The sequence below is a fragment of the Mycteria americana genome, chromosome 2 (genome assembly GCF_035582795.1).
Source record: "Mycteria americana isolate JAX WOST 10 ecotype Jacksonville Zoo and Gardens chromosome 2, USCA_MyAme_1.0, whole genome shotgun sequence".
In the NCBI taxonomy this organism is placed as follows: Eukaryota; Metazoa; Chordata; class Aves; order Ciconiiformes; family Ciconiidae; genus Mycteria; species Mycteria americana.
The window spans coordinates 135,326,112-135,343,426 of NC_134366.1; the positions used below are offsets into that span (position 1 = coordinate 135,326,112).

Consider the following 17,315-nt stretch of genomic DNA (forward strand, 5'->3'; position numbering starts at 1 on the left):
TTATGTATACCTTTGAGTTTCAAAATGGCCCTGAAAGGTATCATTCCTACTTCTAAGAGCTTGTTTCTCATTCAGATCATAATTCATCCCTCTTTCTCTCCTATGAACTATGGATTACCAGTTAGTGCCAAGCAAAAGTTGAGAAGTTTTCATTTGATACCAAATTAAAATTGGTATTTCCACTGGAAAAGGAACAAATGAGAGTTCGTCTGCATCTAGGAGAATTCTGGCCACACATGTTCAGGAAAGATGAATTCAAGGTGAAGCAGGTGAGGTGTATTGCTGTTTGAAAGATGACATTTTGGAATGGCATTCGAGAAAGGGTAGTGGAATCAAGCCAGTTTAGATACAACCTAAACAATTCTTAAAAGGAGTAATAGTAGAGTTGCTTTTGGTATGAGGGAACTGGCTTAGATGACCCAAAAGACATCTTTTAGTCCCCTATAGCTCTATCACAATCAATCTTGCAGCATTTTCCAGAAGGAGTCACCAATCAGTGGCTTTGCGAAGACTCCTGCACTCAGCACAAGATACCATCCTTATGGCAGGGCACTTTCACGTTTAGGATCTCATTCTGCATAGTGTACATAGTGTTCTGTGCTTCTGTTGACAACTTTCTAGTAAACCACACATGTAGTTATATATATACGTTGAGAATTTCATTCTCCATTCAATGTGAGGATGACGCAAAATCACAGAAATCAATGGGAATTTGGGGTTTTCTTTCTACAAGAGAATGGCCAGATCTTACAATACATGTAAAAGAGCAGGATTTAAAGCAGGATATTGCTATTTTGTGACCCACTTCTAACTACAGTTATATTCTTCCATGTTTGAGAATAATCTCAGACCTCCCATTATTTTTAATCAGAATGTTGTGTGTCTAAATGAGCCATAAATGCCCTTTTAGCTGTATGCTATATATGTGCCACTCCCTATTTAGGGGAATTGGGGTCTGTTCATACGTGATTAACTTACCTCCCTGCCCTATGAATGTGTTGAAATGGCACACCAAGTACACTTTTACAGCCAGATTGCATTGAACCCTGCATTTCACATCCACTTCAAGTGCTCTTTAGCATTCTTATTTCTAAAGTAGCAAAGTAACAGGATTAACATGTCAGCCACTAACACTAATTTGGGCATTAACACAGTACCTTTCTCTTCCCAGTTCTCCAATAAACCTATAATTCATATTTCAATGAATTTAGTACTCACTCTCCTCTTTCTTGTTCTTTTCTTCACAGAAGCAGGAAAAGCTTTGAGAGACAATGCAGAAAGCTTTGTAAAATATAGCCCCCTATTGGAAGTTATTCATACAATAAACTTTGTTGATGAATTACTTTAGATAGCATGAGGTCAAAATAATTTGTCATGCTGCTATTCAGTCCTATCCTTTTATTTCCCTTAGTGGGAGAGGTTAGAAAAAGAAAGGAAAACAGTTGCCCTACTTTTTGTTGATAGCAGCTGGCAAGAGGATGCTCATGGGATGCTGTATATGTGTCCAGGCTGCATAATCAGATATTTGATATTAGAGTGTGGTACTTGAAAGAGAAAAAAAAGATTTAGTGCAAAGGGCATTCTACATAGAACCATTGGTGGCTCACATCCAGCCAGTTACCTGGATCCGTAGGAATTAGGAGATGCAAGCTGGTATACGCCAGTCCAGATCCTGCATTATGTTTTGAGAGTTTGCAGGATTTCAGCATACAACAGGCAGAACTGCTGGAAGCATTAGATATTCTTGATTATACAGAAGAATGAACAAAGAGCAGCTTTGTATTTATTATTTTTCAATAATGGGCTTGGACATCTGCTCTAAATGTTGCTGCCTTTGGTTCAGTTGGTTCAGTTACTTCAGTTTACCTTCCTAACAACAGTGTAAATTGACTTGCTCAATTATAATGTCATGAACAGTCTCACTTGACTTGCCTCAAAGGGGTGAGCTGGGCTGCTTGTGGGGATGAGACAGAGCTCTGAAGGGAGAAAAAAATGACAACAGTAAAGAAGACTATGGAAGAGACTCAGGTCAATTTGATATTCACTAAACATCTTTTCTTCTCATCAAAGAGAAAACAGCAACAGCATTTTCAGCATGGGGAAGTAGTGAGTGCATCCTCTGTCCTCCCCACAACCCTTGTTCTTGGCCAAATAACTCATGAGGTAGAGAGATATTGTTGCTATGCTGTAAACTGGGAAGGACTTCTCTCTATTTTATCTGGCAACATGAAATGATGCACTGTCAGAGAGCTTTCTCATCAAACCCATATGCAATGAAGGAGTCAAAGGATCCATGATTGTTTCTAGTACGCTTGAACTTGGCATTTGATAGCAAATGAATGAACTTTAATGCAGGGATCGATTTAGATGCATCGTCAGACTTCTGAATTGGTGCTAAACTGCTTGTTTTTCCCTTGCGCATCTGGCAAATCTAAGCAGATGCAGTCGCTCGTTCTTCTATTTTTGCATAGCTGGGACTCAAGAGAGGCACTAGGGAGAAGTTTTCTGGGGAAAGAAAGGAAAAGTTATTCAGGCAGACATCTGAACTCCTCCCTGCTGTGGAAATAAGCTCTATGCTGTGGCTCAAATTAGGGGTAACAGGCAGCACATGATTTTTATTACTTAGCTGCCCTGGCTTAATACTTTGTTTTGCCTGAAGAGAGTTGGTGATTTAAGATATACTGCCTCTTTGGAACCACAAACTAAACCCTAACAGAAGATGCACCATCCTGTGGAAAACCTTATTTTTCACAAGGTCTGGCATGAGTCAGTTTGTGCCGTTTGATGTTTTATGCCAAAGCTCATATCAAACAATCTGAGTCGGTTAAACTCGGACCTTGAACAAACTGTCTGACTTGTTCAGCTCCTTGTGAACTCTGAACATGTGTCTTCCTTAGTCATGGAAGGAGAGCTCCACCTGGTATAATTTCTGTCTTCTTTTGGAGCCTACATTAAAACCCAGGGGTTTATAGGGCATTAAAGAGTCCTTGATGTATTTCATAAGAGTAGAGGGTTGTTCTTTGGCCAGAAGGAGCATGCCATTCATCTACTAGAGGTTCTAAATACTGTTTTATCTGTTTACCTTACAGGGATTTCAGTTAATCTCATGCCTTGCAGTCTGGGTGCCCATCTCAGCCTCTCTCCCTTCACACACTCACAGTCTCTCTGTTCATGCTGGAGATGGGTTGGGTACAGATCCCGCAGCAATTGTTCCCAGCTTTTTCTTTTTCTCTCTCTTTTCTCTTTTTTTTGGCTGGATACCATAATCATCAGAATCTAGGAAGGATCTAGGGCTGTCAGCATCACTGCTATCAAGTGCTGACATCACCTGTTACCTCCTTGCCTTACCTACTATGCCCTGGGAATTCAAAGTAGTAGTAAACACGCTCATTTCTCGCTGTTGTTAGTTAGTCCGTAAGTGCTTTACTCCACCATTTCGTAAGCAGTGACTGAGGAAGCCTGTCCAGATACATAGTTTTACTGGATGTGTTCAAATGTGCAAATAAATGAAAAAGAAAACCTTACAATTATGAGAATTTAGGATTTGAAGATACAAAGGGATATAATGGTGTGGCAAATAAAAGCTTTTTTTTTGGATTAAAGCCACCGCATATGTAGCTTGATATAATTCCAAAGAAGACAAATTTTAATTTGCTTTTCCTTTTTCTCTAGTATCTTTTGACGTGTACTTTATAATTCATAATAAGATAGAAATCTTTAAAGATCTTTAACCTATAACCAACTCTTACACTGTCTTTTGCTGTATGTGTGCTGGCATTTAAATGAAACAACCAAGAGAGTCTTAAATGCCATTATAAGCACATTCATTCCAGCTGTTTGCAGGATTGTATAGGTCAACCAGCCAAGGGGCTTGACTTTAGTGTTTTGGGATCAGTTACAGCTTCATTGGAGGGTTGAAATTCAATCTTAAATCACTGTGCTGTAACGAGTTGGCGCTACGGGGTTTTATTACAATAGTTGGCTTCTTCCCTATCATGGCTACCCATAGACTGTAACTGCATTTTTATAGTGTCTGTTTGGTACAGATGTAGCAGTCAGCCTCGGGTATATTATACGGGCACCCGCAGAGTTCTGGGAAGTGGGACTATTTGATGCCACCTTTTATATCACTGCAGTTGGGCGACCCTGCAGAATAAATATTAACAGATTCTTCGTTTCGTGCTGATGAGATTCTTAAATAATTTACTGTTGCTTTTCGAGCCAGGTCCCACAGCCTTGATGCAGTCACAGCTCCTTTTGACTTCCGTGGGAGTTTTGTCTGAGCCAAAACTGGAGGCTCAGGCTCAGTTTAGTGAAAGTACGCAACACCCTCATATCAAATCCATCACTCAAAAGCTTCCTGCACATCACTGGTGTAGCTGCAAAGCTTTTGTAGTACACATAATTAGGAAAACATTTTTCCTTTAAGAATTACCTTTGTTTTGTGCCTGTCTGATAATGTTAAATAGTGATATTAAAATATATATATATATTTGTTAAGATGTGGAGAAAATGAGCTAAAGAAGAGAACCCTTTCAGCATCTTATAATTACATTTATAGATTTCTAAGGTCTGGCATTTACTAGCTCTCTTTATTATACTATGGACCAAATTCTCAGATGAGATCAACTTCTTTGCCAGTTGTTTAGTGGTGGCTGGTTCTGGGACATTAATACAGTGTATTGGCTTTCAAATATAATGGAACATATACTGCTCACTACTTACCTGTCTTTTTCCTTAAGCAGTTATCGAAGAACTGCTGGTATGGTATTGATGAGTGACACATTTTTTTTTTCTCAGAAAAAATACTTTGGATTATTTTGCTAAAATATGATGTCTTCTGCAATATTATGTGCTATCACTACCATCATCCTCCAACGAACTCATTCCCTAAAGTGCTTACAAGAATGGTGGAAAGACCATTACCTAGTTCTGAATACTTTCCATATAAGCTGAATAGTTGAATAAGAGTAACATTCACTGTGGAAAGGCAACACAGACTCTCTTAAAAAGAAGGATGGGTTTTTTTCGTACCTGCCTTTCTTTTCTTTGTTTCTATGCTTCTGCCTTCACTAACCTTGGCTACTACTCTGTCATTGAGCTCTTTCAGCATATATGGCATATATATTTCTTTTGCATTATACTTTATCCAGTCTTACAGCTACCCAGGTGACAGCCAATTACCTATCTATCTGACCAACACTGCAAAGGCACTTTTGATATTAGATCATCAGGGTTTTTTTCTTCTTTGACAATTACTTGTCAGAAAGCTAGCAGTTTGTCTTTTGCTCCATGAAACTGAACTTACTATAAACATTAGTGATTTACTCAGAACCTTCCTTGAAATTCAATAACCTTCATGCCACATAATCTTATACATTTATTTAGTGAACTGTTATAAGGGATTACCATCTTAAAATCACCCAAAAGCTAGTATTTCACCTGGGCAAGTGAATTCAGATCATTAAAAATCTAATGGAAATCTCCTCTGTGGTCAGATGATTGCTTTAACTGTCACCGAAGGTATAAAGAAGTGATTTAAGTCAAATTTTAACATTCCATTGTGACACAGACTACACTCATCTTTGGTTATGAAGCCTCTATTGAAAGGTGGTAAGTCACAGGTAAGGAGGCTGTAACCTTTAGCTGAGGGACAGTAACTTCCTAAATAGCGTTCTTCAGCCAAGAGCGATGATCTGACACCACCCTTCCACTTCAGATTTAAATGCTCTCCCCTCCATTACAAACCTGGCATTTCTCTCATGTTAAATCTTATATTCCTTATTACTGAAGTCAAGCCTGTCAGTAAAATTCTGAAATTACAACATGAGTATAAAATTTGTATAAGAAGTGTTTTATGCTTTACTGGTCAGTCTTTGATGCAACTAATTAACTAATTTTTTTTTTTTTTTTAATCTTCTTCTTGCATCACCTGTTAGTTTTCTGTGAGAAATTCTGGATTTTAGCATTTGGTAAGTCAGTCTTTTACTCTCCAGTGCTGGGGCTTTATCCAGACTAATTTGGCAGCTTTTTGATGTCTTTTTCCCTTACATTAGAAAGCACATATTCTCCAAAATAATGTAAAAGTATGATGCGAACATTGTGCATTTTGTTGCATTGCAACAAAAATGTTTTCTCAATGGAACATCTGTCAAGAAGAAGTAAATACATGCCTAAGAGCGCTGGAATGTGAAGGCAGGGTTTAAGTCAAATGTGGCTAGTGCTAAAAATGACCTTGATCCAAGGGCTTCTCTATTCCAGCCGAGTACCCAGGCTACGAGGTGGTGTAAGTGGCTCCCACTGCTCCTCTCCTTCCTCGGCATTGCCCTCTGTCGTGGTTTAAACCCAGTCAGCAACTAAGCACCACGCAGTCGCTCGCTCACGCGAGGGTGGGGAGAGAATCAGAAAAAAAAGTACAACCCGTGGGTTGAGAGAAAGACAGTTTAATAGGACAGCAGAGGAAGAGAAAATAATAATAATAATGATAAAAGAATGTACAAAACAAGTGATGCGCAATGCAATCACTCACCACCCGCTGACCGACGCCCAGCCCGTCCCCGAGCAGCAATCACTGCCCCCTGGCCAACTCCCCCAGTTTCTATACTGAGCATGACACCATATGGTATGGAATAGCCCTTGGGCCAGTTTGGATCAACTATCCTGGCTGTGCCCCCTCCCAGCTTCTTGTGCCCCTGGCAGAGCATGGGAAGCTGAAAAGCCCTTGACCAGTGTAAACACCACTTAGCAACAACTGAAACATCAGCGTGTTATCAACATTATGCTCATACTAAATCCAAAACACAGCACTATACCAGCTACCAGGACAAAAATTAACTCTATCCCAGCCAAAACCAGGACACCCTCTTCCTTGTGCTGGTGTGTAGCTTTTCAGGGGTGCACAGCGATCTGGGCAGAAGAGAAGGAAGGAAAGAGGGAAGGAAAGAAGGAAGGAGGGAAAGAGGATGGGATGGGATGGGATGGGATGGGATGGGATGGGATGGGATGGAAGGGTAGGTTGGGAGTGAAAGGTAAGTGCACTGCTGAGCTCAGCAAAGGTGTCCTGGGGCTTCAGAACAGAGGACGCTTAAAGTTCCAGGTAGAATTTCCTGGGGGTGGCTTGGGAACCAGTTCAGTTTTTAACAGTTGCACCTACAAAACTGGACCGAACTGTCCGATTCAGTGCAGCGTGTTGGATGTGGGAACTAGTGGTAATGCTAAAAGGAGCAACAGTCCTCAGAGATTCCTCATGTCCAGGAAACTCTTTCTGAAGCCACAGGTTAAATTTATGGCCATAAGATGAAGCAGAGAGTTTTGGAGAAAACATCTTTATCCTTAGGAGCAGTAGTTAATATGGATGATGAGCTGTGCCATGGCACTTCTCCTGTGATAATTATTAGCAGTGTCAGCCAACTCTGAGTCTTACATGCATAATTCAAATGTTTCAGATAATTCCTGACTTGAACTTAGAATATGAATGCTCTGGACTGTAATTTTTGGATTCACTATTTTTTGTATACTATTTTCATTTTTGAAAGCTGGGCAAACACTGTCCATTTGGGAAGTCATAAGAATTTGTGTCTTTTTTTCCTAGTTTTTTAATTGCCCCCTTTTTTTTTTTTTCCCAAAAAAGATTTCAAAACTATATAGTTTTACAGCTCTGCAGTTATTGCATATTTAATTTTATGATTGCTGTTAGATTTCTTGAATACAAGTTTGTTAGATATAAAATGGATAGTTTTGTGGTTATTATAATTTCTAGGGGTTGTCTTACATGACAAATTGAAGCAGCTTTTTAATATCAGATGCAGAGTAGATGATACTTTCCCAATTTTGTAAACTCAGTAATTTATACAGTATCAAATTTATAGATATTTCTATATATCATTAAATTTTTATATTAAGCAATTTTATGTTTTTATATTTATATCAAGCCACTTTTAGGTCTTTTCTTGTCTAAAATGATCTGTTATATATGAAACCTCTTTTTCTTGATCCAGTGACTCCTTCTGTTATGGATGTAGATCTATTTATTAATCTCAAAATAATGTGTCATTTAAAAAAACTTTTCCATTAAAATATAAAACTGGCTGTTATCCATGAGGTTTTTGACAGAAGAGAAAATTGAGTTTTTACACTCATTTTTGAAAAGTTGACTTTGTAACTCTGCTGTGGTGTCTCATCACTCAGACAGCGTCTGATATGTATTTTGAAGTATAATAGGACCTGAGCATTTAGAGGAGTGGTTTACTCCATAGGGAGCATTTGTTGAAGTCTGCTCGCAAAAATATTTTTTGATCTCTCTATTGACTAGGAGCATCTTGGTAATTTCTTTCTGTAGATCCTGTGCATCATTGCTGATTGCTGCCTCACCCTTTATTTCGTTACTCCTTCACCATAAGCAGCATATGGGGCATTGAAGCTACAGCTGCCCTATTTCTTCTGTTCAGGATGTTCCAAATGTGCTGCATGGATGATCTGGTTGATCCATCTAGGTGGAGAAGCTCAAAATTTAAACAGATTATCTTACCTGAACTTGATGCTGCTCTTAACGCAAAAGGGCTTGGGCATGGTCAGAAGAGAAAGCTCAGCCTGTGTGACTTTAATGCGTCTCAGTCTTGCAGTTTCGTACCTTCTCCTTGTGCTCTGCAGAACGAGGGACATGGGGAATGTTTGATAGACTTAATGAAACAAAGAGGTAAAAGAACAAGACAAATGTGGCTCATCTTCATTAAGCGATCTGATACAGTCCCACTAGAGCATTTTCCTGCTAGTCCTAGTCTCCTGAGTTGTGTACTTTACATTACAACATTGTCAGTGCTGATGGTGACTAAATAACAAAGCGCTCCCTTGGCAGCAGTAATAAGAAATATGTCTCCTTTTCCAAGTGTTGTTATGATAAGAAAATGTTATTTGCTATCAACTTTGATAGATTTTTATAAGTTCTCATGAAAATTTTTCACACAACTGGACATAGGTTTCACTACAAACAGATCCCCAGTATATCATTTGCCAAAACTGAAACCCTCCTCTTTTATTTGCAAGAAAGGTTTGGGTTTTCATTCCACTTTTATGCTAATCATTAAATAACAGTATCAAACAATTTATGATGGACACTCCCAAACTTTGTTGTCTTAGTTATCACGAGTAGTGGAGGTGCCAGCCCCTCCCAACATGTGCTTGTTAGGAAAGTGATATGACAGTAAACCCCCGGAGGACCTCGGTCACATTGAGCATACCCCATTTCTCCAGCCTCAAGCTCCTCTGCCCTACTAAGTTGGTATCTGTCTTCTAGCAATGAGAGAAGTTGAGCTAGCTAATTTTGGGAACCTCTGCTTTGCCTTGAGGGTTGAGGTTTTTTGGCTGTTTTTAGAAGAATCTGCAAATGGTGATGAAAGCAGAAGTTATCTTGGGAAAATTTCTTGTTGAGAAAAATAGCCTCTTTATCATCAAAATGTTTTTGGTGAAACATTTCAAAGGACTCACATGCACATAACTGCAAGTGAAACTGTTTGTCATGGTGTCTGCTCCTTTCCCACTGCACCACGTGGCATAGGTTAGTCTGGTGGCCACTTGTGGCTACAGAGATTTTGGATCTGTGCAAACACAGATAGTACTGACTCTTCATATCTGTGTAAAAACAGCCTGTAATTGTGCACAGCTACCTGTTTCCCTCCCTTTATTCTGATGATTTCTGTGCAGTGAATTACCTGAATCACAGACTGGGTTAGGGACTGCTTTTATTCATTTGCACAGAGCTAAAAAGTCTGTGGCCTTCACGTCTGCTTGGGGACTCTCTTGAGTGAAATACTAGACATAAGAACAGCAGCACTTATATGCTTTCTCTATTCAGTGCATATTGCTTGTGGTATAAAGAAAACAGAACTTAATATGCTGCCTCTGCCACTATAATGAATTGTTAGTTTTTTAACTTCTATCTGCACTGTCTGCGAGAAGGTTATAGTTTAGAAGAGACCAGCAATTTGAGCAGCATAGCCATGCCTCCTACCTCTTTCTTTTCTTTAGATTTTTTTCCCCCACTAATGTATTCTGTGGGCTTTAGGGGTGAGACAAATTACTCTGTGTTGGCGACAAGAGTAAAATAAATGAGACTTAGCTGCACAGGAACGTCTCACTGCATCGCCCGGTGGTGAAAGCACTTGTTACTGGGGAAGGAATGGTGCTGTGTGTTTGGCATCCTGCTCCCAGGACTCCTTTGGTGGTTTACATGCTGTCACTGTATATAAAAATAAAGAGCGAGCCCTGCAGGCAAGAAATACAAGCAACTCTCCCAATCCCGGATAAGTGCCATAAGCAGTAGGCTGTAGACTCATGTTTCTGCTTGTGCTCTCTTTTTGACTCACTAAATAAAAATTTTTATTTTTTGGCCAGTGACACAGCTTCAAGGAGAAGCTTTCCCTCTTGGTATGCTAATGGACAGGAGGAATGGATACCTTGGTAGGTAGCAGGAGAGGAAATGGAACCTTATTTCGCTGTGTTTGTGGTGGGTGCCTTTACCATGGTAATTCATAAAAAGACTAATTACTTTTTATATGTGTATGTCTATCTACGGTGCATATACATGTTTGTTCAATCATCTTTGGGAAGATACTTGTGGCCACTGTGCTATTTTGTGGGAGCCCAGTCCTGCTGGTTATGCTCAGAGCTTGCTTGGCAGATACCAAGGAGGTACTGGCAAACAATAAAGGCAAACATAAAGGCACATAAAGGTACATAAAGGCAAACTTTGTATCTGATCCAGTTCAGGCATGAGCTGAGTACCAAGCCTGTTAACATGGGTCTGTTGGCAAAGTGCAGTGGCTGTGTTCGTTGACGTTGCAGTACTGTGTTTTTCAGGCATTTAAGGTGCTGATCTACATGGCTCTGAAAATTGCTCTTAAGGACCAGTTTAAGAAAGGTCACATACTAAACAGCTTCATTCATATCTGTGCTCCAGTATTCATATCTGTGCTGCAGGCTTTTGTCTTTCAGACAGGTCTAGGTGTTTCAAAACTACATAAACTGTATAAGGGCAGCCATCTCTTGCAACGAACCATCTGTATGAAATGAATTTCCTCAATACCCTCTCTGGCCAAGGCCTGTGCTCTCTACACCAGCAAATTCACATGTGCCTGGGGAAGAAGCCAGGCAGTGGCATGCCACTGTGGGTGCTAGTGAGTTCTCCGTCACATTAACCGGGCTCATTGTGACCAGCAGTCTTCCCAGATGGTTCACCCATGCCCAGGGACCATTTTGAGAGGGTAGGTATGTAGTTTGCGCACAGCTGCCCTGTTTCAGAGCCAAGGACACTTTACTGGAGGCGATCCTAAGCCAGCTGCCTTCAGTGCTGGGAACGTTATAGGACACACTCAATTTATTGGTGCAGGTGAAGACCTAGGCTACATGAGAGTTTCAATGAATGTCAGGGCAGAGATGGCCGATAAGCAGATTCTAGTCTGATTTGGCAACTCCATCCCTTGCTCACTTGGTAATGTTGGGGCTCCAGGAAGAAGACACATTGTCTCTGAAAAATGGTGGTCTGTGAATTATTTAGGTGCCTTGCTGACCCTGGAAGATCTCCACTTGTAGTGGTGGGAATGAAACAAGCTCTGCCTCTGGTCATGGATGTCCTAAATATCTTCCTGTGTGATACAGGACAGGACTCTTGATATGCTGTTGCTAATACCATAAACTGTGAGTTCTGCCTGTGCCAAAGAATTTTTGAAACTCTCTACCATCTCACACATGGGATTTGGGGCACCCTTGTACTGTACTGTGTGATGTATCCTGTGGTTTAGGGAAGCTACAGGCAGGGGTATTCCCAAATGCGAGGTCACCTGAATTGCCTGAGGGAGTGCATTAGAGAGAGGAAGAAAAAGCAAGTGATTCTGAATAATGAAGTCCCAACTAGGCCATTATTGTGATGCTCATGAGTCTTCTACAAGGTGAAGACATGAGAATGACATGGGGGTCACTGTTGTTGTGTACCAGTTAGGATGCCCACATACTTCCAGGAAGACAACCACACCATTAGACACTGAAATTCCATCCGAGGTCCATGTAAATATGTCATTTTCTGGATTTGGTCATTAACTTCTTAGTTCTTTTCCATATTTCGGGAAGAAAACAAATTAGAAAGAGAGGGCAGAGTGTGACAAAAGCAAGGTAGATAGCTAATTCCACATAAGCCCACAGCTTCACTCACATGGAAGGGGTGTTCGCTCTAAGATTATCCCTTACCTACAGCACAAAAAGGATAAGATAATTTCTGTTAAGATAGGAACATCTTGCATGTCCAAGAGGATAATATCATTTTAACGTTGTCTGCTGTGTGATAATTTTTCATTTATATATACTGGGCCAGATGTTTAGCTGATAAAAGTCAATGTAACTTCACTGATTGCAGAGGAGCTGCACCAAGTTGATGATTCAACCTTTCTTCATTTAATTGTTTACATTTATCATATTTATTAACCTCAGCATAGAGAATGTGGTTTTCATGACTGTTGTAAGGGATGATTTTTGTACAGAAAAGATGGATTCTGCTCTCAGTGACACCTCTTGTAGGTGAGGATTGAATCTGGCCACTATGTGTAAAATGAAATGTTTTATGTGAAATACCCACATATGATAATACTTTTGTTGGTATTCATAGGGCCATGCTTACTCCATCTGTCTCAGTTATAAATATTTTAAGTGCATATTTCAGTAAATTTTAGGGTTTGTAACGATGTAGTAAAATCAAGTAGATGTGTAATAAATTCTAGCAAGCACAGAAACTCAGTTGTTTCTCAGTAGGATTCTGTTTACCTGCTCAAAAATGTCTTGCTACGGCTGGAAAAATATTGAACCAAGTTTAAACTTCAACAAGTGTGCTGCTGAGGAAGCTGATTTTAGTATCTTTAGAACAATAGACTGGACTGTCAAAAATGAAGAGCAAATGTGTTTGCAGAAGAATTTTATTCTGGCTTTTTTTTTTTTCCTTTTTTGCTTAACATTCAGAAATGCAGAATTACCTAAGGTAATTACCTAAGGATGAAGGCTGATGCTTCTTAGCTTCTTCCATTTCCACATCCAACTAAATCCACCCCCAACAGGGGGAAGAGAGCCATTAGGCTGCCACTGTGTCTTTCTGATTCGCACTAGCCCAAAGTAACTTAGCAGCTTTTGGCAGAGTGCAGATAGCTCATTTGTCTGTTGGTTTTGAAGCGGCTTACTCCAAGGACTTCCAACATTTTCTACAGCCTTTCACTCCCTGAGCCTACCTCTGTGCCTCAGGTAGCGAGGAGGTCCCAGCAGTCTTCCTTAATTCCTGCATTAGGGAACTCCTGGGAACGTACCCAATAGCCACATCTGGGTCTCCTCTGAGCCTGCTCTGCCCTTTATGGGCCAAATCTCTCTGCTTTAGGAATAGATTGAGGAACTTGAAGTCAAGTCTAGTTGAGACTAAATCTAAGAAAACAAAGACATGGGGAAGGGAGGGAGCATGATGATATTCAGTGACAGTAGCAAGGTTCGCATGGCTTTGCTCAATCTAGGTGAGCTTCTGTTTAAGACAAATTTTGAATTTAAATAAATATTGTCAAGCCTTAGAGTTTCCAGCATACAAGAATAAAATAAAACTTGTCTGCATTTGGTTTGTAGAGGTATTTTTGTATTATATGAGGGGTTTACAAATATTTTCTTAAATTAAGGTTTTCCAAATGCTTTTTCATTAGAAGATCTGTATGTTGACTAGTAGCTATCTTCAGATACCAGTGTAGTGACAATGCTGACAAAGGCTACACCCAGGAACCGTAGTTTCAGAATTTTGCCGTACTTTTCTCTGGTGAAGCCTGGTGCAAATAACAAAATGTCAAGTGTGTCTCACCCATAATTAAAAAGTGGATGTTCTGTTTATGTGTTTTCTTACAGCTGGCAGCATTAGAGAGACAGATCTTTGACTTCCTTGGTTTCCAGTGGGCTCCTATCCTTGGCAATTTCCTACAAATAATAGTTGTCATTTTGGGTTTGTTTGGAACCATCCAGTTTAGGCCTCGATATATAGTCGTGGTAAGTCTCATTTATTATCTTTTTTTTTTGCAATTGGTTTTAAATCTGTCATATTACAAAGCAGAATTTTCTTGGTTTCAAAACACCAGATGGTATTTCTGTAGAAACTTTAGTGGTCTCCATGTCTTTTTGCAAATTTAGGACTGAGTGGCATTTCCGAGATTTTGGAAGCTATCAAGAATGAGTAACCTAAAGAAAGGGCTACCAAAATTATGACCATGATACAAGTTCTTAGTAAGATTCTTTAAAGAATTAAATACCTAGACGGGTCATGGGAACATCTACAATTAGGCTATGCATAAATGAAGAAAAGAAATACAAATTGTTGTTCTATTTGCAATAGACAAGCAGAATCAATGGCCATTAAAAAAAAATATTTGTAATGGTCAAGTTATATTTAGCGATATGTTTCTCTTAAACAGGGAGAAGCAATGATTGTAGAAATTCCTTTGGTCCTGTGACCCATGGGTTCCAAAGAAGTCTCCTTCTCACTTACATCTAACTTTGCCAAGACCTGTATTTACGGCCTTGACCCTAAATTGTTGTAAATTGTCTCTGATGCTTGTAACTTGAAGCTTCACAGATTTTTTCCCATGTTCTCAACATAGCTAGGAATAAAAAGTCTTTCAAAGCTGTGAAGGAAACTGCCCACAAAAAATATCCCTTTTCCTCCCCCGCAGTCTCTCCTGAATGGATGAATATTATTTCTTTACCTGGTAGTGTCTGTATCTGGAACATTTTAGTTGTGTTGTCAGTAATGGATTATAAGAGGCTAAAGTTATTTTTTTTTTCTCACAGAAGAGTGAAATAAATGTCTATTGGGAAAAACTTATTAAACAAATACTTAAAAAGCTTCATCTTTTCTAGTCAAGCCTGGAATCCTGTAATTCTTTGTTATGTCTTAAAAGAAAAAGTGAACAAAAAGTGCACCCAAGATTCTTTATACTCACATTAACTAAGCTTCACAAGCAGACTAGAATTAATTGAAAATGGATTGATGTAAATAATAGCACTTTTATCTATTACTTGTGCTTGGAGAACTGGGCAGCAGTGTATATACATCCATGTATTGATGACTCACCTTTCTGCTTCATGTTCTCCATTTTATACATAAGACGTTGGAAGCAGGTGAGGGGAAGCATCTGTAAAATTACGTAGGAAACTCGTGTCTGAAGTGCAACACCACAAAATCTCTTGCCCCTCAGGTTCAGCACTGCTGTTCAGTGGTGGAAGCTCTGCTTTAGTTTTCAAATGAAACACAACAGATGTTGACTGTTTCTATATCTTTTCCAATGTAAATGAACACTTTAGACTAAATGTTGTTTTAAAGTAGAGGTAGAAAACTCGTAATTAAAGAAAGAAACACCTCAACAAGATACTTCATCCTCAGATTTAACTGAACTCACATTCTGATTTAACTTTAAGCATATATTTAAGAGCTCAAGCTATAGTAGGTACAAGTACTCACTACTTGGGAAGATCAAGACTTTAGAGCAGCTTCTATCCTTACTAACGTAAGGTTCCTAGTGAAGTAGGAGTAGTTTAAGCCAAATCCTGAAGTCTGAAGTGTGAAAGTACACAAGTTGTCTGAAACCAGCCTCACAGCTCACATCAGAAGAAAGGGGTGGCTTGCATGGCTCCCTATTTCCATTGTTCTTCTCCTTGGCTGAATACTTCTCCAAACCCTCTCCACCAATTCTGGCAGCAGTTAACCAGACCCTTCAGTAAGCCAGTTCCACTCCTAGGCTCTCAGAAAACCAACCTAGCAAAAAGTGGAGGTTTTTGCTAGATTGGTGAGCTGGATCCAGTCTGCGAGGTTCCCAATGGGTGCCAGGGCCAGCGTAAGGCAGGGATTGGGACTGTGCAGTCACGAGCAGCAGTATGGAGGCAGAGGGGAAAGGAGGAGATGCAAGACTTCCCTTGTTGCGAGCTACAAACTTGTCAGTTCAGCCTCTTGTCTAGCTTCACCCTCAGGCTGAATTCAGTGAATACCTCAAGCCAGAATAAGCAATAATCCTCCCTTTGCTCAGCTGCTATCTTCAGTCCCTATGCTGTTCCTTTGTTTGCACCAGCACAAGCATCAGTTCAGCCACTTGACAAACTATCAAACCAGAACAAATCCAGCTGAAAAGCAACCGTTTTCTTTTCTGGTGTTAATTTCAATGTAGGTCAGTTCTCTGACCTGTTTTGCTTGTTCCAGCATAGGGGAGGAGGTGCAAGAGTGGAAACAGGAACAAGTAGCCAGAGGAAGGGGTAACGTGCATGGAGGCTTTCTGCATGTGCAGGGTTACACCGCAGCAGTGCAGGGTTACACCAGCTTAAAGTGCTCGTTGAGCTATAGCCTGAGGATCTTCCAGGCTATACCTAACACATGATCCCCAGAAGCTGTGCTTCCTAGGGCTTTCCCAACTGCAGCTGGGCTTTGCCGACTGTCCTCAGAAGCCCGAGAGGAGTCAGTGGTACAGACAGCAAAGACCCCTTCCAGTGCCAGCTCCAGGCTGTCTTCACTAAGGCAAAAGGGGATCCGAAGGCACCTCTCCCAAGGAAGGACATAGACTGCCTCCCTGCTTCTGAAACCCTTTAAAAACACAGTCCACCTGTTACAGCGGTAAACATTTACTGCTGTCTTCAAATATAAAGTCTGTTTAATGCAAATCTTCAGTAGGGTCCTGAATTTCACTATTACTTAAACACAATGCAGAGAGATTCCTACCCGGGCTCTGAGTAGTGAATTGGGCTCCAAAATCATTGAGAAGCTTCATGGGCTTCTGAGTCCATAGCTGCACCTTCAGCCACATCTAAGCCCCTGGATATGTTAGTGGTTGGTGTCCCACATTAGAGCGAGAATTTGGTACTGTGGCTTTGGCAAAAGAAATATGTTGAGTCATGCTTTTATGTACTCTGATTGCTGAACCTTCTGGTTTAGGTTAAGCTAAATCCAGTTTAACTGGAAAAGTAACCAAATACTTCAATAAAAGTATGCTTAGTATCCATTGTCTTTAAGTCTTTAAGACTTCCCTGGAAATCAGCTTTGCTAGTGCAGATGATCCCATCAGAATATAAAAAATTGAACTAAAGAGAGAATCATGTCAGATACAACAGTTTACTTCTGTAAACTGTCTACACAAAATTGGTCTCGCACATGTGGGTGCACTTTGTCCCCATGATATTCTGTCATACTCTGGTAGGGATCTTGACTTAAGCTGACCAGCTCTAGGGTCCTTGGTTTCATCTCAAGAGAATGTCTTTAATCTATCTTATGTGCG

The 17,315-nt window shown here is 40.1% G+C and overlaps 1 protein-coding gene across 1 annotated transcript in view; it reads left to right on the forward strand.

The window, feature by feature from the left end:
* Nucleotides 1–17,315, forward strand: part of NKAIN3 (sodium/potassium transporting ATPase interacting 3) — a 303,018-nt gene that overhangs the window by 94,846 nt on the left and 190,857 nt on the right. The window contains exon 2 of the mRNA XM_075495463.1: nt 13,912–14,049. Coding sequence (XP_075351578.1) covers nt 13,912–14,049 — 138 coding nt within the window. The remainder of the gene's footprint in view (nt 1–13,911; nt 14,050–17,315) is intronic.